At 55.1% G+C, this 25,568-nt stretch overlaps 1 protein-coding gene across 2 annotated transcripts; it reads left to right on the top strand.

Annotated features, from left to right (window-relative positions):
• Positions 1 to 15,996: 15,996 nt before the first annotated feature.
• Positions 15,997 to 18,186, top strand: HELT (helt bHLH transcription factor). Of its 2 annotated transcripts, none has more exons than XM_045821725.1 (4): positions 15,997 to 16,225; positions 16,682 to 16,786; positions 17,031 to 17,127; positions 17,553 to 18,186. In XM_045821725.1, the coding sequence occupies exons 1-4, from the start codon at positions 16,199 to 16,201 to the stop codon at positions 18,050 to 18,052; spliced, it is 729 nt and encodes a 242-aa protein (XP_045677681.1). In that variant the 5' UTR covers positions 15,997 to 16,198; the 3' UTR covers positions 18,053 to 18,186. The 2 variants fall into 2 exon arrangements, with proteins under 2 accessions (XP_045677681.1, XP_045677680.1); XM_045821724.1 differs by having other exon boundaries at positions 17,550 to 18,186.
• The last annotated feature ends 7,382 nt before the right edge of the window (positions 18,187 to 25,568 follow it).

Genomic DNA, 25,568 nt, shown 5'->3' with positions numbered 1-25,568 from the left:
GACAGGCCACCGGCTGTGTGAACCTCCGAGTCCTGAGTGGCCGTGAAGATACGGAACAAGATTCCTTGCAGCTCCACAATTACAGACACCTTTGTAAGATACAGGGTGGGGGGGGAGTAGGTTTACAGCTGTGAGTGCATGAAACACAGAGTTTATTCTTGTATTATTATTTATGAATTATATTCTTTTCCATATGAACAACTGTAAACCTGCTTTTGCCCCAACCTATATAATCATGCAAAGGATTGTGTCTGAGAAATCTTGGAGGGCAGTGGCTGAATGTGGACGAAAATTCAAATCTGCCCTGGCCAGGTAGCTCAGTGGGTTAGAGCGCGGCCCCCATACACCAAGGTTGCGGTTTAATGCCCAGTCAGGGCATGTACAAGAGGCAACCAGTGGATGCATCAAAACATGCAACAACAAGTCGATGTTTCCCTTTCTCTTCCTCTCTCTCTCTCTCAAATCAATAAACAAAAAAGGAAAATTCGAATCTGCCCTTGTGAACTTTCTGGCGAGTGAGCACTAAGTCACGTGGGGCCAAGGGAACAGGCCGGAGTGTCCTCTGCTCCCGCCAGGAGCCCACTTACGAATTATTCATGTTTTACAAGTGGAACGATGAGGTGGAATTCATTGCCGGTTTGACCTCTGCGAGGAGAGATGCTGGGAAAGCAATATTGTTTGCTAGAAAGGGGAAATCAAGGGCTTTTCAGGTGAAAGGGGGCTGTACAGGCAGGTCGTCTGGTCTACGCCTAGCCACTTCCCCACAAAGAAACCAGCGCCCGGTGGACTTCAGTGATGGGTTCACGGTCACACAGCCGGTTGGCTGCAGAGTCAGAACAGGCCACCGAGAGAGACTTGTCCTAAATAGGAAGACACACCCGGCATTTGTAACCCCGCGTGTCCCATGGTGGAGAGGCTGGCGTCCACATTAATGTTCACAAGGGTCAGGTAACACGACCAACAAATGTGACAAACATGAACTCATTACTGCCCTGTGCTCGCGCTAGCCACAGGCGGGCCCCAGCCATCCTTAGAGAGCGGGAGAGGGACAGTCCCGGGGATCCGGAGAGGCGGTTCCCAGGAGGTCATGTGTTTCTTAGATGCACAGTCTGATCAAGGATGCTGGCCCCATGCTCCAGAATCTTGGACCAGGTAACGAAACATTTTAAACTTTTCTAATCTTGTTGTTGATCACCAAGAATTAACATACCACTGAACTTCCCCCACATGTTTACAGTTTAAAACAGACCAACTTTCCCAGCCTCACCTCCTTGACCCTTCTGTTCCCCAATCCTCCTGTGACTGCGCTGTGGCCCCTTTGCTGGTCCCTGGCCCCAGCGGTCACCTTCCCCCTCCGGCCCCTGCGCCCTCGCACAGGAGGCTCCCCTGCTTGGAAGGCTGTCTCCCAGCCTCCACCTGCCTCCTCCGCCTTCCCCAAGTCTCTGCTCACACCGCGCCTTGGCAGGAGGCCCCCCTCACCAGCTATGATGGAGGAGACAGCCCCACCCCCAGTCCCCTTCACTCTACCTCACCTCGGCGCTCATCACCTTCCTGCACCCCACACTGTGTATCTGTCCCCCCACCCCCCCAGTGTGTAAGCTGCGTGCCAGGGGGAGAGGGCTTTGGTAGGCTCTGCTCTCTGCAGAGTCCTGGGGAACCAGTGCCGTGCCCGGCACAAAGTAAGTGCTCAGTAAATACTCTTGAGTGCAGGCAAGCTTTCATTCACTTCCCGGCTGCTGTCCCTGCTTGCCTCTGCCTTCAGACCATCGCCTCCTTCCCAGACCTGCTCCCGTCCCACCCCCACTGGCAGTGGGTCGTCTTCACAGTCGAGAAAACGTCATCCCCAGCCCCCTTTCTCTTTGGGGGACAGAAATGTTCAGTGAATGGTCCAGAGTCATGGAGCCAGAACTTGAACTTGGATCTCCTGTTGGCTCCCAAGCCGGGCTCCCCACCGCAGTCCCGTTTCTCTGTGGCCCCCTGCGCTGCTCCGGACCACGCCTCCTCCCCGCCCACCAGGGCGACGCCGACTCCCGACTCTGCCACTAGTTAGACACGTGTCCCCGGCCAAGTCCCCTGCCTCCTCTCTGCCGTGGGCCCGCACGTCTCAAGGGCAGCAGCGTTTGCCTTCCAGGGTTAACCAAGGAGCACAGCCCCTCCCAGGGTGTGAGCTCAGAGCCTGGCTGTGTCTTCTTCCCCTTTTGCTGCCTTATGAGAAGGTCGTTTGCTCTGCAGAACCTTACACTTCTTGAGGTCTCCTCTGCTGCCTTCATCCCGAGAGCCAACTCCGAGCGGACGCTGAGGAAACACCCAGGGCGCACAGGAGACCGGCGGCGGGGGGCTGGTGGCAGAGGAAAGCCCTCCCCTCGTGGGGCCGCCTCACGGTCAGGGCTGGCTTCCACGTTCTAGCTCCTGGGCCCGGCACCCCCTGTTAAAGCCGAGGCTGAAGATGAACCGGATAAGGCAAAGTCTTATGGAGCATTTGTTATTCTTCTCAGGGGCCAGTTTATTGGCAAAAATGTCTCAGTTGTGAAAGTCATCCTAAAGGGGCGGGAATCAGGATTTCCTCAGAGACCATCATAGGGGTATTTCCCAAAGTCTGGTCTTCAGTGTTGAAAAAAACCCCAGAGGTGCTTTGTCATCCAGACACAGCTCACAGAACGGTCCGTTTACGAGCCACCCGCCCGCACCCGTGCAGGCCTTTCCAGGGTCCGGGTTATGCCTGAGCGCACGCGGCTCCCCTACAGGAGTGGAGGTGCACTCACACCAAAACCTCTTCCCACGTACTTGCCCTCCCACCCCCGACATAGCTGTTCTGGCAACCAGAGTTCTATAGATCACAGTTTGGGGGCGGGGATTCAGCTGAGCTGGAACAGACTGGACGGCTTCATCGGGAGCCCACAAGCAGCCAGCGGCAGAACCAGGGCCGGCGTCCAGCTTCCCGGTGCATGTGCTCTGTGCTGCTTCCCCGACACGGCCCGGAGGCTGGTGGCTGCCTTCCAACCAGCCCAGCCCCACCGAGCGACGCGATGCTGCTGCCATCTCTCAAGGAGATTTCAGCTGGCGTGGCGTGCGACCAACGAGGCAGACTTTCTACGGACAGAGAGGAAAGTGCGTGTGTCCCAGGGATGACAGCATCAGCACTGACAGAGGCACTCCCACCCAAAGTGGCCGCCCAGGTCCCCAAAGCCCCAGAGCCAGGGTCTGCCCCCACAGTGCCCCCCCCGCCCCCACGTTTCCGGGGCCCAGGTCACGGTGCCCCGAGCCTGCCCCACAGCGGGCAGCCCACCCTGGCCCGGTGTGGGAGGCTGAGCGATGGCCCCCATGGATGTCGGTGTCGTAATCCCTGGACCTGGGAATGTTCCCTCATATGCAAAGGGGAGTTCGCAGGTGTGACGGAATGAAGGCTGTGGAGATAGGGAAATGACGCTGTGTGATCTGGGTGAACCCGACCTGCAATCTCAAGTCCTGGAAGAGGGGGGCGGAGGGAGATGGGATGACGGTGAGGACAGAGGAATGAATACAAGTGTCCGCCGGGCGCTGGGAACGGCAAGGCAGCGGGCTCTCCGACGGAGCCTTCGGAAGGAACCAGACCTCGTGCACTCCTTGCCATCAGCCCAGTGAACGTGACTTTGGATTTCCGACCTCCAGAGTCGGGAGGGAATCAATGTGTGTTGTTTTAAGCCACTAAACTTGTGGTGATTCGCCACAGTGGCAACAGAAAATTAACCTGCATCCAGTGTGCAGGGAACACCCCAGTTCCCTCGGAGAAGGCTGCGCCGCCCAGATAAGGGGAGTGGTGCCGACAGCACGCTGGGTGGCGTGACGGGCCCCGGCTGTGGCTCCGTCACCCCACACTGCGAGCAGCCACCCAGAGGTCTCCTCCGAGCATTGCCCTCTGACACAGCTTTATATGGAAATAGGGAAGGGGCTGGGTCCCCAGTTCCGAGATAAGGACACCTGTGCCTCCTGCAGGTCCTTCACTTGTCCCTGTTGCAAGAAGTGGGTGGGCCAGGACTGCTCCGAGACACCACGCCTTAGCTGTGTGGCCTCCAACGGCGGTTTTCCTTGGCAGCACCGCAGCTCTGCCGCGGGGGGAGATGCAGGGCGAGCACGCCAGGCCTGCTCGGGAGCAGGAGGCACCCGTCGAGCGAGTTCCGACGGCTGGCTTACGAGACATTGCACCATTTGCAGGGCGCGCTTCCTCCCACGCCGCCTGGAATACTTTCGGACACGGTCGTCATTCCTGCGCAGCCCGCACTGATACTCGCCGTGCGACATCTCACGCCACATCTGGGGCCGGGAAATCATGTCACCTGAAACCAGCGACACTCGTCTCAAAGCAGAGTGCGTTTCTTCCAGGCCGAGGCCGCGAGGCGTGGCTCTGGCTTAGCTGCGGTTTCGTTCACTGACGATGGGGTCCTGGGCAACGGTGAATGAGGGCGAGTGGGCAAAATCCAGCCCCGTGACGCCAGTGCTGGGTGCTCCCCTGTCCTCTCGTGACGTCCCGAAGTGGGTGCCCGCGGGGAGGGTGTGACTCCTGAGGTGACAGGCTGCGGCGCCGGTCAGCCAGCGAGAGAAGGGAGGCACAGCTCGGGTTGCCCAAGCTGCAGACAGATCGGGGACACTAATTGCACCTGTTGGAAGAAGAATCTGAGGAACCACCCGGCCCTCTGGACTCCATCTTCCTGCCAGAAGGTGAGACGCCACCAGAGAGGGACTGATGTCACAACAGCAACTCTCAGGACACTGCATGGCCGCCTCCTACCTGCTCCTCCTTCAGGACGGACAGATCCATGAAGCCCCAAGCAGAAGTTAGGGGCCCACCTCCCCCAGGGTCCCCCGGTCGGGGCCCAGGTGCCGCTTTGCAGAATGAGGGTGTCGAGGTGCACAATTCAATCCTCGTAACCCAACAGCCCGAGACTCGGTCTCTGAAGCACTGGAGTGTTCTTCCTGTCCATCACACGGGCAGGGGTCTCATGCGAAATCCTGACGGCCGCTAACAGGCAATTCACAGAGGAGATTTCGGAGCCAGACGGCCTGGCTTTGAATCCAGCCCTACCACTTACTAGCTCCATGGCCACAGTAAGGTACTTAACTGTCTCTGCCTCGGCTTCCTCGTCTGTGAAAAGAGGATTAAGAACATCACCTCCCTCAAAGGACTGTAGTGGACATTGGCCATTGGACTTGTTGACGCGCCAGCAGCTCCCGGAAGGAACATTCGGTAAAGGCTGGTTGTTATTTCACCGTCGGCGATGAGCAAAGGGGTGGCGTCACAGCAGGCCATGCCCTGAGTGACCAGTTTTTACGACTGGTCATTTCTGTGATCTTCATGCTGGGGACGGAACAGGCTGACTGCGGGAGTGGACGCACCCCGCCCACCGGCCCCACACCACGGCGGCCCGTTCCTGCCGAGTCGCACGGGAAGCACACGCCCCTGACCGCAGGCAGCCTGCCCCCAAGGGATGCCCACCGGGACCAGGCTTCCTCCCGCCTCGCGGCCCCACATTTTCAAAACCTCCTCCCCAGGCTGCCCTGAGCCTGGTCTCCACATGAGCCACTCCGAGCGGACACTGGGCGCTGGCCAGATGGCTCGGTTGGTTGGAGCATCACCACCACGCCCTGCGACACACACCAAGAAGTTGTGGGTTCGATTCCTGGTCAGGGTACACACCTAGGTCGCGGGTATGACACCCCATCAGGGCACGTATGGGAGGCAACCGACTGATGTTTCTCTCTCACATCCATGTTTCTCCCTCTGTCTCTCTCCTCCCTCTCTCTCTAAAAGCAATAATCATATCCTCGGGTGAGGATTTAAACAAACAAACAAACAAACAAATGCAAAGGGGAAATTAGAAGGAGTGGCAGGGGACATTTTGTGGGCCACACTCACAGGTGGGACGCGTCGAGTGACCCACAGTCCTCTGCAGGACGCGGCCGGCAGTCCTGGGCGCGCCTTGGCCTGCGGTTCCTTGAAGAAGCGAAGGGGTGACTGTAAGGACGTCAGTCACATGGATTAAGGGCCCGTCGGTACGACCTCATATTAACTCACGACACCTGCGACGACCCTATTTCCCAATGACACGAGGGCTGGGGGTCGGGACTTCAGCATATGTTTTTGGAGAGCACGATTCAGCCGGCAACCGCCTCCGCCCTCACTGCCCAGAGGTATTCATGGTTAATGACCGCTATTTAGGGCAATTCTCTCGCGCGTCACTTATCATTTCTCTTTTCCTGATTTACTTTTAGAATACCTTTAAGTGGTGAATTGCACATACCAACGCACTTGACTCATACAAAAGCAGCCTGGTGGAATTAAGCTTTGTAAAATCTCTTACTAAAAACGAGCTGAAATAGAGTATATAATTCTCCTCTTTTTTCTAGTCTTATTTTTCTGCCACAGCTTCACTTGCCTAAGCAACCTTATAGTTCATATTTTCGAGAACAATTCCAACTTAGTGTAATTTTATTCTTTTTCAATAAAACTGGTATAGAGATTACTTAAATGCAATATACTTGTAATGTTTGATAAGGCTTATGAGGCAAGTGAGTTCACAAGTAACACAATCGCCTTTGTCAAGCATCCCAGTTTGGGGTGGGCCCCAGGGGGGAGGTGATGTTGCAGGTCCCACCCAAACGCAGCCTGGAGGCAGACTCGCCCCTTCCTCAGGGAACCGCTTTGTTTTTATCCCCTCGGGGCCTTCAGCTGATTGGGTGAGGCCCACCCACCTCATGGAGGACAATGTGCTTTACCCAAAGTCTACTGAGTTCAATGTAAATGCCTCCTTAAAAAATACCTTCGGAGCAACATCTAGACTAGTAGTATCTGACCAAATGTCTCGGTACCGTGGCCTAGCTGCGTTGACACATAAAACTAACCATCTCACCAAGTAAAAAGCAGTCCTTAGTAAATGTTTGTGGAATCAACTAACAGAATCTGCTAATCTCATACTTATTTTCTTCTCCTTTCTCTTCCTTTTCTCCTTCCTTTGCCTGCTTCTCTTTTCATGCCTTTTCCGTGTCCTTCCACTTTCTTTCTTTCCTTTCTGTGTATCCTTCCCCAGCTTGTCTCTCCCACGCACACTGGGGGGCCCATCGACCGCAGAGATGTGCAAGGAGCAAGAGGCCCTGGCTGTGACCACATCGACCAGGGTAGAGCCTTCATCTAGGTGGGGAAGGGACTGTCAAGGTCAAGCTACATCAGTGGAGACCCAAGACCAGGACTGGGTCTCCTGGCAACCAGAGAGCTTTCCCTAACTCTTCTGAAACACTCAAGTGGGGGCTGGTTCAGGAGTCACAAAGGCCCCTGGCAGGAGATCCCACCTCCCCACGACCGGCACTGCAGAGAAACCCTGATACGCCGACCCCCGCCCGGCTCTATCAGGCGGAAGGAGCCCGGCTTATGCTGTGAGTCGAAGAATTCTGGTGGGTTCCTCGCCTCTGGAGTCAGAATCTAGGAGGCTACTCACCCTCAGGGGGCAGTGTGACACCCACGGTGGCTGGGCCGTCACCTGTCAGCCGGGTTTCTGATGTGGGAAGTACCCTCCACCTCACAAGACTGAATCTCGACCAGCCACCTCCTGAGCAAATATTAGCAAGTCCACCCATCTACCTTTCCCCCTTTTGCCCGCCATTCCCCAACAAGCCTTTCTTAAATACTTTCTCCATGGCCCCAGGCTGGAGCGCTCACACGCCAGGGGAACGTACGTGTACAGCGGCAGGGTGGCCACACCCGCCCCCTTGCCCAGACTCCACAGGTCTCCTGGGCAGCCCTCTGGGCGAGCTGCCTCCCTGTTTGCTGGTATCTTTGTCCAATTCTTCCAATTTATACATAAAAAGACTGTGGCCAGAGAGGTGAGTTGCTCTGGCAAGGCATAGCGGGTCTCCACACAGTAAATTCAAGGCTGAATACAGTTTCTTCTTCAGTCACTCAAGTGGGCCAGCCCTTGTCTTAGAAGTTGTTAACCAGTTCCATCCACTAGAGGGCACCAGACAACCCTCCAACCAACGCAGTCCTCCCAGGTCCTGAAGAGCCTTGGTAACTAGATCCCTCTGCTCCGGAATTGGTCATAGTAACACTTTTACCTTGTCAGAATGAGCTGCGCCAATCAGGCAGAGTGATAACAAGGTCAGGGGTGAGGAAGTCAAGCTGTCATAACGCAGAAGGAGGCCACGGATTGCCTTATTCGTAAATGTATCAGAACCAAAGAGGTAAACGATTGAAACACCGGTGCATGTTCATTACCGCGTCCATCTGCCAAAATCTCATGTCCGTGGACAACCACAGCATAATCCCACATGGCCGACAAGCCATTGTATAGCAGTGGTGTCAACTAAATGCCTCAGAGTACCTCCGAGTTACCCGAGAAGGCCCCCCCCCCCAACACAGACTGAGGACCACACCCGCAGAGAGTCTTTTTAACGAGTCTGCAGTGGGGCCCAGGAACTCGTGTTGTCGAAAGCATCTGACGTGCAGGAGAGTTTGGAAGCCATTGCTACTCACTGGAGTTCGGGAATGTGGAGAGCGAGCGGCAGCGAGACAGAACCGAACTCAAAGGCACGTTGCACGCCGGGGGCCATAAGGGGGACACACCGACGAGGTCACCGGGTGCACTGGAAACTGTTCCCCTGCTTTGTGGGGCAGCAGCCACGCTGGGTCCTCGGAAGGTGGTGTGAGCCTCTCAGCTCAGGGGTCTCTCCTGGGCCTTCTGATCGCGGTGGGTGGAGGCGGCAGCAGGGCTGGAGAGGGCGCTGGTTTGGGGTCAGGTCAGCCTCAGTTTGTATCCGGCTCTACCAGCTAATGGTAGGGACCCTTACATGTCCTTGAACTCCTCCAGCCTGTGTTCTTATGTGTAAAAGTAAACATAATGTGCATCTCATTGTCGTGGGGGTTGAATGAGCGGAGGTCTGTCTGCAAAGCCCTTGGCGCCCCCACCCCGACCCCGCCCCAGGAGGAGGAGGGCAGAGGCTGAGAGGCTCCTCCGAATGTTGTTCGTCTGCGCACGGACCGTCGTCGTTACTGGCCCATGCGGGACACGAGCAGGATGGCAGTGCAGAGCTCTGCCCACAAGGCACCAGTGACTGGGCTGTCTGTGGGTCTCCGTTACAAGAGAGGCTCATCAGCTCCAGCTGCTCGTTTGCCAGGACCGTCTTTCTGACTCGCAGTGTGAGTGCATCAGCTGAGAAACGCCCGGATGCTCACAGCCGGGGCCAGGGACAGAGAGTGAGCCCTCACCCCCCGCCGCCGTCCGACTCTCCCACTCTTCGGAAACGTGCAGACTTTGATGAAGACCTCCATGTTCACTCCCCATGGGCCTCTGGAAACCCATGAATATTCCCCGGATCTCTCCTGCATCACATCCTGCTGGGTATACCCTCGTCCTCCAAGCCACCCGCCCCTCTGCTCCCAGGAACCCGAGGGGCCCTCTGACCTCTCTTCCTTGCCTTCCGATGGCCCCTTCCTGCCGGAGGTCCTCTGCCCACTCCGCAATTAAATGCCAAGTGTCCTCATAAAAAGAGGAGGAGAGACCACGGGAAGCCACGGGAAGCCACGTGAAGACAGAGATAGAGGCTGTAGTCACGCTGCAGCAAACCAGGGCACACGAGGCCACTAAAAGATGGAAGAGAGAAGAAAATCTCCCCGAGAGCCTTCAGGTGGTGCGTGGTTCTGCTGACACCTTGACTGCGGGCTCCCAGCCTCCAGAACTGTGAGGAAAGGAATTCCCATGGGTTCCGGCTACCAAGTCGGCAGTGACGGGGCAGCCCTAGGAAGCTAACGCGCTCAACCTCAGGACCCAGTTCATGCGTCACCTCCTCCAGGAAGTCCTGAGTTTCTCCTACCGTCACACCCATGTGGCTTATATCCGATGCCCTATTTGTATCTCCTAAAGCCAAAAAAGAAGCAAAAACAAAACAAAACAAAACAAAACACCCTCCTGAAGGCAGCAGTTAGCTTCTATGCCCAACCGCAGTATGAGCGCTGTTCCAGGAAGAGAGCGGGGAGGCGCTCATCCAAATCAGCGCGTTAGAATCTCAGCCCCCGTGCCCCCCCTCTGGGGCAGGCTTCCTGCCTGGGACTGCTGGACACTGCCTCACAGGGTCACCTCAGTGGGCCTGGGAGGGAGGCACCACCTCCTCTGTCTCATAGATGCAGAAACCCAGGGGCAGCAACTTGCCCAAGGCCATTTCGTAGGCAGAGGTAGAGTTCACGTCCAGATCTCAGTAAATCTCAGGCCCTGGTCAGCATGAGCAAGACCGTTTCAAAAGGCCAACGGCCAACTAGAAGAGGGGGCATTGGAGAAGAGTGGGGGAACGATGGGGCCTTAATTAGCTGGTTTCCAGGCAGAGCCACTGTGTGTGTGTGTGTGTGTGTGCGCGTGCGTGCGTGTGCGTGCGTGTGTGTGTGTGTGTGTGAATGGTAATGTATTGCAGCAGCGTCACTTCTCAGGCCTGACAGCACGGAGCCCTGTGCTGCAGGAAGGATGAGGAAGGAGGAAGGGAAGGAGGGGAAACAAGAAGGAAGGGACGGAGGGGCGAGCAGCTCTGCGAAGCTGGGGAGCAAACGTGGCTTTGTTGTACCCTCTCCCCGACTTCTTCCTCGTGCCCATGCCCCCACCCCTTCTCGTGGCCTCATTGTCAAAGCCTCAGTGCGCAGATGCTGTCTGAGCCCCCGCTGTGACGTTTACCCACATACAGAGAGGCCAAATAATGGCCCCCAAAGACACCCGTGCCCCAATTCCCAGAACCCATCAATGTTACTTTTTATGGCAAAAGAGCTCTTTGTCTATGTGATTGAGGTAAGCATCTTGAGATGGGGAGATTTTCCAGGTGGGCCCTGAATGCCACTCTCAGTTCCTCACGAGAAGCAGAAGGAGGTCCCACACGGAGAAGTCACTGTGCCTGTGGAGGCGGGAACTGCAGTGACGCGGCCACGAGCCAACGCGTGCTGGCCGCCATGAAGCTACACAGGCAGCACAACGGCTCCTCCTCCGAACCCTCCAGAGCAGGCGAGTCCCTGCAGACACCTGACTGCAGCCCGGGGCCACTGATGTCAGCCTCCTGGCCTCCAGACCGTGAGAGAAGTTGCTGTTGTGTGAAGCCACCCAGGTGATGGTCATTTGTGACAGCAGCCACAGAAATCAAATACAGGAGCTTTCCCCAAATCGCTCCATCTTGATCAAAACTTGTTTCCATGGCAGCCTCCTTTATTTGGGGTTAGGGAGGAAACGGAAACTGGTTACATCAGTTCACCCTAATGAGAGTCCCCGGAGCTCTCAGAGGTAACAGAGTTCTTCCAGGAGAGGAGTTGTAAACCCTCGGATTAATGCCTAATTGCTAAGAATAATGTCAGGAAATAAAGTGAATTAAAACTCCAAGTCATGGGATGCAAATTTAGGGACCAACCAACCCACACATTAGGGATGGGGGTCTGCCCTTAGAGCTACTACCCTAGCCAGGTTCTTCTTTTCACTCCTAGAAGCTGAGACATTCACCACAAGCTCTTCATTTTTTTCCTCGGGGGCCACCCTGCATTGCCCCAACCAAGGGCGGGGCACGCAGTAAATGCGGGATGTGGTGGTGAGTAAAGGCAGGTGGCAGAGAGCGAGCGGAGGAATCCAGCCACCACCTGCACGCACAGGTGTCTGCTGCGGGGTCCCTGCCCGCACAGCACAGCGGGGCCCCTTATCAACATCCCTGTGAGTTACAGTTCTGCTCAGCCCGAGTCTCCTCCCCAAGTTCTATGTGATTCATCACAGTTATGTCTCGTTTTCAGTAACATGCGTCTCTCGTTTTCTGTGCAAAGTCGCCGTGTAAAGCAGACACAAACCTTTATCCTGTAAGAAGAACTCCCCTCAACTCTGAGCCACAGCTTCCTTGGGGATCACTTCTGGACAGTTGCTCAAGTCAGCGCAGACCTAGAGGCTGTAGCCATCAGCCTGCAAGGGAAGCCCGTGGCCTAGAACACTCGGAGCCCGCAATGGACACCACGCATGCACGGCTTCTGGGACGTTAACATCGAAAGCGGAAGCGGCACCTTCATCTGTCCAGCGATTGCCCTGTAAGTGTTCCTCCCCAATGGTTATGTTTACACTTCCCCTAGTTGCTTTAAAAGCCCCAAACCAAGTGGTGGAGTAGGACCACGGGCAGTCCTGTGAGAGGCTGCCTCCAGCACCGATGCCAAACCATCGTGATGCCCTGTCCCAGTTCCCTTCCTTCCACAAAACTGTGCTGAGCAGCGTGAACATGACCCGGGGGGGAAGGGGTGGGTCAGAACCTGCAGGAACAAGACCTCCGTTTGTTTCCTGGGTACGTCACGCTTCAGAAGCACTGCTCAGCCTGGCATGGGAGGCCGCCGTTTGGTCTTTGACAGCCGAGGGCTACCTGATGGGCAAAGCCCAGGTCGAAGTGGACGCCCCAGCACGACGGCAGGAAAGCAAGGGTGGGGACCCTCAGGCTGCACCAGGTGGAGTGAATTAACTTCCCAGACGGCAAGGCTTCCCACGAGCAAGAAGGACCTGCCTGCACTGTTGTCCCAGTGTCTCATCGGGGACTCACGGTGCTGCTGTCTCCCTCTGTAATGCAACGATTTTTTCTTTGCCCACGTGTCTCTCCAGGAGTCTAAACACAGACTTATTTAATCAACATTGCCTAATTTCTAGGTAGTCTTACTTCCCAGCTTTGCTTTGATGTTGACGCCGACTGTCTGAGTCACTTGAAGTGACTGTTGACGCGGGCAGGCTTCTGCCCCCTTTCCAGTCTCCCACACGTGGGGAGGACACAGCTGGCCCGCAAGCACTAGGTGATGTGCCCTCTGAGAGTTTGCCTAAGTTCGGTCAACTTGAGAAATTACTGTGGCTTTTCAGGGAGAGTGAAGCTTTCTTCTGGATGAGACAATAAATACGAAATGAATGAAAACCTCATACAACAGTGGCCACCTCACAGAATACCGCACTAGAGCCACAGCAGAAGAGATTTCCATGCAAAACACAACCATTCACTAAGCAGGTAAGCCTTGTATTGAGTGCCTTGCCTATATTTGCTTCCTTCCTTCCAGTGGCCACCTTGTGACCTGGTCACTAAAGTAATTATCTCCTCCGTTTTACAGAAGAGGAAACTGAGGCACAGTGAGACTCAGTGGTCCGCCCTGAGTCTTGCCCTGATGGGTGGTGGAGCTAAAATTTGAAGAACTTTTCAGCTCCAGCGACCACTGCTCTTCATCACCCTGCTCTCACGTGCGGCTGAAACAAGGTCAAGATCAGGGAACTCTTTATCTCCATCCTGAGGAGGAGGAGTAAGGGGGCGACATCGAGGAGGGTCCCTGGACCGCACTTCCTGTCCACACGGTTTGGGCCGTCAGGATGGTGCGGGCTGGTAACGGAGAGACGAAACACATCCTTCCCTCAGCTCAGAAAAGAAGCCTTCTCTGGCTCCCAGACAGGGCCGCTGCCCCGGAAACAATGAGGATGCGCCCCCCTGCACTCCATCTCCGCCCACACACTCACCTTCGAATCACTGGGTCCCCAAAGCACACGAGTACTTGGCAGCCCCAGGCAAGCCCTGGAGCCCAGCTCCCGAGCAAACACGGGGAATTAAACAGTCCGCGCAGACTGAAAACTGGACCGTGGAAGGTGCCTGCAGCTGGCGGTTAACACCAGCAGTAAGAGGATCAACTCCTCGTCCGCGGGCTTAGACCAGGGGTGGGGGCGAGGAGCGTGCGCCCTCCCTTTCACCCATTCACGTCAGTTAATTTGGATGATAAGGGTTCCTGTTTAATCCCTTTGTGAGAGTGAATATGCTGAAGCTGACAACCCCTGGGAGGGCACTCCAGGCTGGCAGAGCAAGCCGCGGGAGGGTGTGCGTGGTGCCCAGTCTGGCATGAAGTGGGGAGGAAACGTCGTGAGGAGACTGAAAGGAAGACGGAGAGGGACATCCTGGGGGTGCAGACTGAGCCCCACACCTCCCAAGGGGGCGGCAGGCAGGCAGCTCGCTTCCCCAGTTGCCTGCACCCCCGGGGCCCGCTCTGCGTTCCAGGAGCTCCCACGTTCCCACCAGTGAGCAAGGGCTCCGCCCTAGCCACCTCTGCCAAGGACCCACAACACCCGAAGGGAGACCCCGCGTGCTTTGCCATCGTTCAGCAGAGCAGAGAGAATCGAAGGGAGGCGGGAAGCAGAAAAGAGGGACAGAATGTGTAAGAAGACGTTTCAGTTCTCAGAGGGAACAGGCTAGAAAGAGCAGAGAGCTCCGTGGCTCTAGAGCAGGTTGTAAAACAAAAACCATTTTTCTAGTTTCCCTCTGCAAGAAAGCCACCCCCTGCCCCCAGCCCCCGCAAGCCTAGAGACCCCAGAGTGCGGTTCTGCGGCGGTGAATGTGAGTGAGCCCCGTGGGTGGGGGACGAGACCCCGGCTGCGGGGCCCGGCGGCCGGGAGGCGCAGTCGGTGGAGAGAGTTCCCCGCCGCCTCCCTCCTCCTGCCTCTTGGGCCCGTCCAGCAAATGTCCTCCCTGGGTTTCTGTTCCTGCCTGATCCCCCTCCTCCTCCCCGCCCCCCATATACTTGCTCTCTAAAACCATAAAAAAGAGATCAACTCCCCTAACTTCACGGGGCCCTTTTCAGTGACAAATATTGATGCCCAAAGTGTCTGCGCGCTCCCTCCCTCAAACGTGAAGAAAGGGCGCCCGCGAAAGGGGGACATAAAAAGTTAACAATGCTGTGAAAATATGTTTGCAGAAAATAGACAATCGTTGGATTAAACGTATTCAAGTATGAAATAATGCCTTTTTGTGTCAAAACTTGGGCGAGGGGCGGGCACAAAAGTTCCCTGTGGCAGCTACTTGCTCCCTTTGTGAGCCGTGCGCTTTGGCGTCGCCACTTGGGCGCACGGCTCAGAGCCCTCTGAGCGCGATTGTTTCTCCCTTTCTAATGACATTTACCGGATCAAAACATGCTGTTAATTCGATCAGAAGGCTTCACCCTCCCTGACAAAGCCACAATAATTTCTCCTGAAGTTTGTTAAATTGACCAAAATTAGGCAAATGAATAGGGGTCTGTAGGCGCCCCCTCTCGCAGGTGACGTTGCATAATGCTCGCCTGGCCAGCTGCATTCCCCCTTTTCTTCTCGGCCCGCTCTCCGCTCTGGCCCCCCAACCCTCCCAGCACCCCCCTCACCCCACACGCACGCACGCACGCACGCACGCCTGCCAGCCTCTCCTCCCCCACCCTCTGGCATTATGAAAATTTAGCCCAATGAAAACTATTCATACTTTTCAATGCACATTTTCGTATAGGATAAGAGGCTACAAATTGAGCCTCTTTCCTCCGTGAAGAGAGCCCGAGGGGGGAGGGAAAAAAGCAAGCGACGCGGTTGTGGGGCAGGGGGGAGCGTCGCGTGCCCAAGACCGGAGGGCGGGGAGGCGCGAGACCGGAGCCTCGTGTGCCAGCCGCAGCCCCACACCTGCCGGGATGTCCGAGCAAATAAAGCGGTGTAAACAAAAAAGGGGGAGATGGACGTGTCACCAAGTCGTGTGAGAAAAGCCTGGGAACAAACGGGGCGCCTCCGTCTCCAAGAGCTCTCCCTTGAACCCAGCGGAACAGCCTATTAAAGGCTTACTTAATTACTTTAATGACTCTGGACAGGCTTTAAAACGCACTCGGCGCTGGGAGCGCGGTCTTGCTGGGATTTGTAAACAGGCAATCGTGTGAGTCTCGGCGGTGGGACTAAAGGAGGCTACGCTGTTTTGTGAGGGTCTTCGCCCCCCGGAGCCGGCGGCCGCTGCGCCCCTGCGCTGCGCGCCTCTGGCTGCTGCAGGCGCTCGCCCGCGGCTGCCCCGTTCACCGCCTCCTCTTCCTGCCCCGGCTGTTGCCATGCAAATGTTATTCCCCGCCGATCACGTGTCCTTTTAAGGGCCACGTGGATTAACAAAGCTGATCTGGCCCTTGCTTCGCCCCCCTCGGCTGCTAAATTTTTTTCCTTAACTTCTTTAAAGCTGATCCTGAATGCATACATCCCCCAAACGCAGGTCCCTAATCCTACGGAATAATTCAGCTCGTGAATGCACTTGGAGGCCGAGATGACCGCTTTATAAGGCAGACCCTCGGAGCCGGGGGGCCGCAGTAGTCCACCTGGGCGCTGCAAGAGGCGCACGAGGCGGAGAGTGGACGGGTGCCTCACGCCACCGCCTCTCTCCAGGGCGCGCTCTGACCAGGATGTCAGACAAGCTCAAGGAACGCAAAGTGAGTCCGCCGACGCCCGCCGGTTCTTGCGCCCTGATGGTGCAGGCGGCTCTTACTTGAGAGGCCACCTGGCTGGGCCTATGGCAGGAACGTGGCCACGGGTGACTTCTCCTCTGCGGAAGTTCTGAGCGGTTTGAGAAGGGAATGAGGACAGGGAGAGGTGACTCCTGAACCGGGGAGTAGTCCACGCCTAGCGGCCACCTGCCCGCTGCCCTGGCGCTCATCTTGGCTGCGTAGCCCCGCGGATAGGGAGGCTGGAAGCGGGGCGCGCCAGCGCGGGTGTGGGAGGGCAGAGCTCGTCTGATCCAGGTGTGGAGGGGCAGGGACTCCCGCCGCCGGGAGCACGTCCATGGGCAGCTTTGGGGGCCTGGGAAGACGGTGGGCAGGCAGCTACATCCGGGCCGTTGTCGACTCCCTGCGCAAAGCTAACCGTAATTCGCAAACTTCTGTTCGCAGAGAACCCGTGTTTCCCACAAAGTGATAGAAAAGAGGAGGAGGGACCGGATTAACCGCTGTTTGAACGAGCTGGGCAAGACAGTGCCCATGGCCCTGGCAAAGCAGGTAACGGCGGCGCCAGGTAGGGGACTAGGCGCTGGGGATCCTCTGCTGCCACGCTCCGCCTAGACGCCGGGAGACTGGGGGCCGAGAGGCCTTTACCCGAGAGCCTCCTTCCCCGGGGCCGGAGCGCACGTCCACAGCGGCGCTCTGCTCGCCAGTCCTCTCCAGACAGAACCCTGCACCCATCCTGCGTGGGAGGCGGCCTGCGCCTGCTGCGCAGCCATGAGGAACCCTTCTCCCTTTGCAGAGTTCCGGGAAGCTGGAGAAGGCGGAGATCCTGGAGATGACCGTTCAGTACCTGAGGGCGCTGCACTCCGCTGATTTTCCCCGGGGAAGGGAAAAAGGTGGGCGCTGGCTGGGCAAAGGGGATTCTGGGCATACAGCGTGCGCCACTGAGAGACTTGAGGGTGGCAGTAGGGGTGAAGGGGCGCGCTGGAGAGGTCTCTCCGCACACCGCCGGAGTAGGTGCGGTCGGGAGCGGGCAAACGCTGGGGCGGGGAGGGGGCGGCGCGCGGAGGGGGCTGGAGAATGTGTTTCTGAGCGCACTGGTTCCGTGGCCTCCTCTCAGGTGGGGAGGGGTAGAGTCAGCCTCTTAAGAAAAAGGAAATCTCTTGTTTGCGCTTTTTCTAGTCTCCAGTATGGGGAGAGGGGAGTGGAGCTTTGACCAGAAAGTGTGGTGGCGGGTGCCTGGCAGCCCCTCCAGCTCCCGGTAGCAAAGGGGCTGCTCGGATTTTTTCCCTTTCTATGGTTTTACTCACACCTCCAGCAGAACTGTTAGCGGAGTTTGCCAACTACTTCCACTACGGCTACCACGAGTGCATGAAGAACCTGGTGCACTACCTCACCACCGTGGAGCGGATGGAGACCAAGGACACCAAGTACGCGCGCATCCTCGCCTTCTTGCAATCCAAGGCCCGCCTGGGCGCCGAGCCCGCCTTCCAGCCCCTGGGGTCATTATCGGAGCCAGATTTCTCCTATCAGCTGCACCCCGCGGGTCCCGAGTTCGGGGGCCACAGCCCGGGCGAGGCCTCCGTGTTCCCGCAGGGTGCGGCCACCGGACCCTTCCCCTGGTCGCAGGGCACGGCCCGCAGCCCGGGGCTGCCTTACCTGCCCAGCACGCCCTTGCCGCTCCCGAGCCCCACCGCGCAGCAGCACAGCTCCTTCCTAGGGCCAGTGCAGGGCCTGGACCGGCACTATCTCAACCTGATTGGTCACGCCCACCCCAGCGGCCTCAACCTGCACGCGCCCCAGCACCCGCAGGTGCTCTGACACCTGCCCGCCCGCCAGATTGCTCTGGGCCTCGGGCACTGCTTAGGAGAGATACTGTATATTGTACAGGTGTAAATATTGGGCCACAAATAGCTGGATCTGGGAAGGCCAAGAGCATATTAGCCTTCTGAAGGATCTCCTCCTGGCAATAAATGTTTTCTGTTAAAGACGCTAAAAGATGGATTTCTTTGTTACCTCCGGCTCCTCTACAACATGTTCCCCTTGGCGTTGCCGATGGCGCAAGGCTCGTAAGGGCCAAGGCGATTTGGGGAGGGGAGGCTAAACGGAGGCGTCCTTGGGCACGGGATTTCGAAGCTCCCCCAGTCTGCAGACCCGCTTCCGCCCCAAATGCACCTTGGGCGTTTGCCTCACGGAAGGGCAGAGTGACCTGGATATTGGCTCTCAGATAAACGCAAATCCAAGGACCCGTCCCCAGATGGCTTTCTCGGACTTTCGCCAGCTCCAACGGGGCGCCCTTCCTACCCGCAAGGAGGCCCCCGGGACACCAGCGCACGCCGGGGGCTGGTCTGGAGCGCGGCGACACTCGGGCCCACGGGATGGGTGATGAGGTTTACATGCTTAAAAAGTGTGTGTGTGTGTGTGTGAGAGAGAGAGAGAGAGAGAGAGAGAGAGAGAGAGAGAGAGAACTTTAAGTTGGGGCTTAAAAACATCTGACAATTTTTTTTTTAAGTCTTTGGATGACAGCTACCCGGCGCTGCGCCGGAGGGTTTGGGGAAACCGGCTTTGCCTTTTATGCGCAGAGCAGCTTGGCTTGGAGGGGACGGGCAGCGGGGGAGAGGCCAGCACCAGCGTGTCAGGAGATGAGCTCTCCCAAGGGGCTGTGCCTCTGCGGCCCCCACTGGCTCAGGGCCCCGACCCTGGGTCTCTTCCAGCCCCTGGGTCGCTTCCAGCCCGGGCCCTCAGGCCTAGTAAGAGCAGGCTTCCCCTCCTCCCCTCTCCCTGGGGTGGGGTGGGGTGGGAGGGCAGCAGGGTGGGGGGATTTTAACCTTCTCACTGCACCTAGAGCACAGGTAAGTGGGGGCACGGGAGACTTGGTTAGGACCTTTAAGGGCTTATGGCTTCCGGTTCGGGTCCGATCTGGACCTTACCCACGACACAGCGCTACGTTTGAAAGAGGGACCTCAAATCAGGTTTTTCCAAGACACAAGCAGCAGAATACGCCCCACTGTTGCCTTGTGCAAACAGGTAACATTTAACAAGGTGCCGGAGCTGCTCGAGTCACGTGGGCAGAAATTTAGATTTTTTCCTTCACTGGTTTTTTTCTTCGTTCCCGTCTCTGCTTGTTGCTCCGGTTAACTCTGATACCCATGGGCTAAATGATTCAAAACTGAGGGGCAGGTTTTCCCGTTACCCGAGGCCAGTCAGCTCAGCGATGATCAGTTGTCGTCGCCCAGATTCGCTGAAGGACAATAAATGAACTTATTCCGTTTCTGGAGACAGGGCTGAAGGGAGCTCTGACCCGGCCTGTTTACTGAGGTCATGCACTAGGGTGACCTGCGATTAGTAGCCATCAAACCTGAATACAAAACAAATCACCGAGTTACGTGGCCCACAAAGTCAGACTTAAATGTATGTGTTTGGTGTGGGAGGGGAGGGGCAGGCAGGTTACGTTTCTGTAACCTTCAGAAAAGGTCTTGTAAGTCACTAGTTCTTGTCCTTCCGTGCACCTCATGTCACTGCGATACTTACCTAAAAAATGTGATATGCAAACAAATATCTCTTCCCGTATGAACTGGTGCAGTCGGCGCAGGACAGGGTGTGCCAGGCCAGGAGGCCTTCTGGGCAGCACACGCGCACTGGGCAGCTCGGGCTGGGAACCGGTTCTGCAGGACCGGGGGCGGGGGGTGATGCTCAGCGCCTGTGACTGGAACACTCGTCTTACACCCATTTTTGTCGGCGCTGGATGCAGAATATGAAGAAAGCCTTTCAGGCTTTTCTTCTTCCCCTGAGCTTTAAGCCAGTCTGAATTCCCTTTGGCAGAGAAGCATTAAAGATATAGTGTTACCCTGGAAATATAAATTATTAATATATTCAGCATTTTTGTCACTTCTCGACTGTTAACCAAATTAGACAAAACTCTCTTTTGCTAAGTAGATTTTCTCTTCGGGATTAGCCCTGGAACGGCACAGGGCCACCGCAGTAAAAACTTCGGTCATTTACATGTAATTCTGCAAACTTCCACTGGCCCATGACAGTCTTTGTACCTCGAATGTTGGTATTCTTGATTTTTTTTTCTTCCTCGTTTAGCTGGGGAGGATAAAACCCTGCTCCGGGCTTACAATGACTTTCGGATAAAAGTCTCCCTCCCCTTTCTTTCTCTCCCCCTTTCTGTGTGTGTGTGTGTGTGCGAGCGCGCGTGTGTCTGTGTGTGTGTTTTCTTTCTCTGAAACCTTCGTCCAAAGTTCCAATTCTCCAGGCTTGGCCAAAAGTCAAACTTGAAGTCGTTTGACTTTGCAAAAGTTTAAAAATGTCACTGCAAGATGGAATCGGTTCAAATCAGGTGGTGACTTGAATGTGCTCTTCTGGCACTTTCTCTGACAACGCGTTACTTCCAGCCTCCCTGGCCCAAACCCCCGGCTCCTCCCCCGCCCTCTGACTCTCCTAGGCCCAATCCCTCCAGTCTTCCTTTTAAGTAAGTTGTATAGTAATGGTTTCCGAGAGAGGCTCAACCAAACCCAGAAATAACAAAAAACAAAAACCCGTGGGTTTGGCTGGAGGTGACCCATTGTGATGCCTCTGAAAGGGGCGACCTCTTGTTTCTTGGGCTTCATCCTTGAGCGGGCAAGAATAAAAATAATCATCCCATGAAATCAAAGGTTTTCTCCAGAGGCGTGAGGAACAAAGCTGATGGCTGGTGCTTCGGGTCGGTCCCCGTGGCTCTGCAGGGCCGGAACGAGGCGCTTCCAGACACTCTGGCCGCCCCTGCCGAAGGGCGGTAATACAGAGCTCACTTGTGCTCCCAAGTGTTATTGAACAAACACTGCCTGCGTGGCGGTGGGGGCCTCCCGTCTGGGCTCCAGACACTGGGCAAGGGAGGTGCAGGGCAGCTACCGAAGTGCCTAACTGACCCCACAGAAGTATGGATTCCCAGGAATCTTGGAATGGGTGTCTGCGTAGAGTAACACACTGAGAAGAAGAGGGCACTATGGGGCATGGCGTAGAAGCCCAGTAATTGTGGAAGGACGGAATGAACTGCCTAAGAGTGCGGAGTCTCTTAGAATGCTGCATCTCGCCTAGACCTCGTGTTGCTGGCCCTCGGTGCCCTTCCCCGCTGCAGCAGGAACTGGAAAGTACTTGGACAGCCCCCGAGACATCTGTTGAGTGATCTACACCTTCTGAGAAACTGTCAGCGGGAGCAGTGACCGTGCCTTTCCCGGAAACACCGACCTTGTGGTGGGACAGCAGGAGGCACCCTTGGCCCGCAGGGTTAAGGTGGTTCACTGTAGGCCCAGCTAACTGTGGACCCCCACATGCAGGACCCCTTCTCTTAGGCCAGTCCTGAATTTGAACTCTGGTCCTTTCACATGGGAAAGGTCCGAGACTGGGATGATTCTACCTTCTTTTCTGCCTCCCGAGTTGTTCGGTGTGGCTCGTGGAGCCGGCCCACCTGGATTTGCATTCCAGCTCAGCCGCCACCAGCTGCGTGCCTTCAGGCAAATGGCGAAGCCTCTAAGAGTCTGAGGACTCGGTGAACTGGCACAGTCAGAGCACTCTAGACAGTGCCTGACCCGCAGTGAGTGTTCCATACGTGTTAGCTGTCATAATCATCTACTCCTTTCTCCCTTCTCCCAAAGGGTCGGGTCCTGGGAGCTGCCTCAAACTAAACAACAAAATGCAAAGGCAAATCATAAAAACATATTTTAAACCTTAGGACTTCTTAAACCACAAGGTGCATTCTGGAACTAGTCAGTATTCTTCCTTTAGGGCGGAGGAGCCGAGAGCTCTAATTTCACCCCGTGGTCAGGCGGGCTCTGTGTTGCCGCCAGAGGTGGCTGCAGTGCCCGCTTCGAGCCCAGCAGCGTTATGGCGGGTAATAACGGGGAATGCCCTCTCTCCACTCTTTCACACACGGAAATCTGGCCTCACGTTGTTTTGCAACGGCTCATACACCTGCACTCCCAAATTCTTCCTCCAGGTACACATTCTAATGCCTGTTCACACACAAATCTTGGCCATTGCAAAATCTTCACTGAAACACGGAGTAAATACACTAATTTGATATTCCTTATTAAGTGCAGTTTCTATGGCAGCTTTATGTCCTCTTCTCGGCTTTCTCCCCATCTTTTTTCCCACTCAAGTCTTTTATCTAGACCATTCATTGGCGTCGGGCTCCACCCGTGGCTGCAGGCCCAAGCCTGGGTGTAGGTCAAAGGTCAGCCAGGACACCCAGCACTGGAGCCTGCCCCTAAGCCCCACTCCCTCCCTCATGTGGCCTGCAGTTCTCACGCTCCCTCGTTTTCCGAGGCCCCATTGGCTGCAGGTGCCTGACCCTCCAGGTGCCCAGGGCCTGGGGTACAAGTTTATCTGTGTGTGCGCATGGGTCCCCTGCAGACGGAGACTGCTGGAGTAATAACTCCTGACGTCTCTCAGCAGTCCGCCCATATCCTTCAGCTACTGACTGGAGTGTTTGGGGGGGCAGACCCAGGCACGCGCACCTCAGCCGCATCCTCTCTGGGCGCCGACCTGCCCGCAGGGAGCACGCCAGCATTCCCTACTAGGCTGCTAGGAAGATTTCTAGCTCTTCTGTGCTTTTCGTGGGCAAGTTGAATCCAATGCAAAGTGCTGCGAGCTCACTCTCTCTGCATATTGAAGTCACATCCTCCAGCCAGTCGCAAAATAGACATTTTTATCTCCATCGTACACCTACGCCTCACTGGTTCTAAGCGCAGATGGGAGAACAGTGATTTTACGTGTCAAATACCCTAAGGCTCAGAGCCTGGGCGCCTGCACGTGTGCAGCTGGGAAGCAGGCACAGGCATATGCCTGCCTGCATCAAACGGTGCAGGCCCAGGAGTGCCCGCACGTGTGTGTGTGTGCACAGGACGTGTGCTAGCGTACACATGTGTGCACATGGATGGACAAACGGAGGCCAAGGAAAGGGCCACCCACTTGAAAGAATTGCTAGGTTAGAGCTGGCGGGACCCCACTATGTCTGGTCATTTGAAGATGCGCAGCAATAGCTACGGAGGTCTGCAGTTCCGTCCCATTGTCATCTTTGACGAACCCTCCACATGGCAGGAGCACCGAAGCGAAGCATTGGAGAGGCAGTGGATGTGCTGCGTGCTGAATGGGGCCGCAGGACACAGCAGGAAAGGCACCGAAGCCACAGAAGGGGGCGGTGGGAAGCTTGGAGCAGGAACTCTGGGCCGAGCTATAAAGAGAGGCTGCAAGGAAAAAGGACCTCAAGAGAAAGCGGAACCTGGGCACCTTTTGCTTTCTCTGTTCCCAACCAGCCTCATTTATTATGTGTAGCTTCAAAGCAAGGGTCAATACATGAAGTATTGGGTTGGCCAAAAAGTTTGGGGTTTTTTTCCACATAAGATGGCTGTAGTAGCACTTAGTTGTCTTTAACTTCATTCAAAACAATTTTGTTAGATTGTATTTTAACAGCTGTCATATCAGGGTGCATCGAAAAAACTTATCAAAATTGGTGAATTTTTATGTAACTATTTTAGTGTTGAAAATGGAAGAAAATAAGCAACATTTTCAGGATAATATGCTTTATTATTTCAAGAAGGGTAAAAATGCAACTGAAATGCAAAATAAAAAAAAAGACTTGTGCAGTGTATGGAGAAGGTGCTGTGACTGAAATGTGTCAAAGGTGGTTTGTGAAGTTTTGTGCTGGAGATTTCTCGCTGGACGATGCTCCACACTCAGGTAAACCATTTGAGGTTGATAGCGATCAAATCAAGACATCAACTGAGAACAATCGACGTTCTACCATGGAGGAGATAGCTGACATACTCAAATATCCAAATCAATAAAGTTATTCGTGAAAATGAAAAATGTGTCTTTTATTTTTATGGAAAAAGCCATACGGACTTTTTGGCCAACCCAATATATTAGTTAAAGCTTTATGGACATAATGAAACGTTCTGATTACCGCATTTCTGGGGAGACCTCGAGCTGTCATATGAGAACCGAATAATAGTTACTCTGACCCTGAACCCCAGGCTGGTGACGGCCCAAACGTGTGTGGAGAGAAGAGGCTGCAGATGGAGGCGTTTCACTGCTGTGCCACCAATTTCAGAAGGAAGAAGTCGAGCTAAGAATTTCTCAGAATATAATTGAAAGTCGAAAGGCAATTTCTGAAAGTCAGATTGTGTTACCTGTTTCCTTGGTATAAAAAGGACATTTATTAGCAAGACAACATTTTCAAATCTTTCCAATGATGCATTACAGAAAAAGATACCGTGAGAGCTAAACACGCTTTGGATTGGATGGTGGAGTTTAGGAAACAGTAATGCCCCTAAAGCACCAAATGACTTTCTATGGGGACAGTCCTGCAGGTGATAACCAAGTGATGCAGGTAAAGAGTATATGATGAACTTATGTAGCACCTGGTGGAGGTTTGGGGCCTCAGGTGTTGGCTGTGGTTTGCGAGTTTCTTCCAAAAAAGATTCGTGGTGTACTGTTCCATCTAACTTGGGTTCATGCTTCGACAGGACATGATAAACCTTGTCAGTCATTAAGGGGGACCTGGCTGACTTTAAGAGCCGATCTGCATTCTGGGGAGCAAAGGTGGCCACTACTATGGAGCCCCTTAAAGGCCTCTGTAGGGTCTCCCAGTCGCTCTGGAGCTACAGAAAAACATTATCGGACAAACCCCTCCTCCCCAGATAAATATATCAAAACACAAATGTTTCCTCCCATCCCTCCTTCTTTCTCCACCTGCTCTCCTCCTGCCCTGATCACTGGCTTTTTTTTTCCTCCTATAGAGTAGGATCCGGTTACTTTGAAGGATTCTTCTGAGGCCCTTGATAAAGGCAAATCCATCCCATTGCAAATGAAAGGAAACAACTTTGATCTTACTTCCAGGTCTAGCCTCGCTCCAGGTAGACTCACCACCCAATTCATCACTGGCCCTTGACCAGCCCTTCTTCCTTCTCCAAACTCCACATCCAAACAGTCATCAAGTCTTGCTGATTTACTCCTACCCATTTCTACTTCTTTTGCCATAGACCAGTCTGCCAATGCCCTCATCAGCTTCCCACCAATTCTCCCGGCCGCCATGTTTGCTTCCTCTTAATTCATTTTCAACATAGTGTCTGGAGTGACTTTCCCCCATGAAACACATAGCTGTAATTCCTCTGTTTAGAATTCTTCAATGTCTGCTCATTATTTTTTACCCTAAATGCAACATAACTCATACTGAGGGTTTGGCCAAAATCACATAACATCTTGGGGCAGAGCTAGGATTTGAACTATAATATATTTGCTCCCAGGAACAGTGTCCTTTCTTCTATACAATAGCTGCTATAATCAAGAATATTTT

Source organism: Phyllostomus hastatus, unplaced genomic scaffold (assembly GCF_019186645.2).
Source record: "Phyllostomus hastatus isolate PE091 unplaced genomic scaffold, TTU_PhHast_1.1 phas_scaffold_46, whole genome shotgun sequence".
NCBI classification, from domain to species: domain Eukaryota; kingdom Metazoa; phylum Chordata; class Mammalia; order Chiroptera; family Phyllostomidae; genus Phyllostomus; species Phyllostomus hastatus.
This window is presented reverse-complemented; position numbering and strand designations above follow the sequence as displayed.

What these genes read in the sequence shown, in the direction of transcription:
- HELT (XM_045821724.1), top strand. Translation starts at nt 16,199, where the DNA reads ATGTCAGACAAGCTCAAGGAACGCAAA. An exon ending in ACAAGCTCAAGGAACGCAAA is followed by an intron (nt 16,226 to 16,681) that starts GTGAGTCCGCCG and finishes TTCTGTTCGCAG; the next exon opens with AGAACCCGTGTTTCCCACAA. An exon ending in TCCCCGGGGAAGGGAAAAAG is followed by an intron (nt 17,128 to 17,549) that starts GTGGGCGCTGGC and finishes TCACACCTCCAG; the next exon opens with CAGAACTGTTAGCGGAGTTT.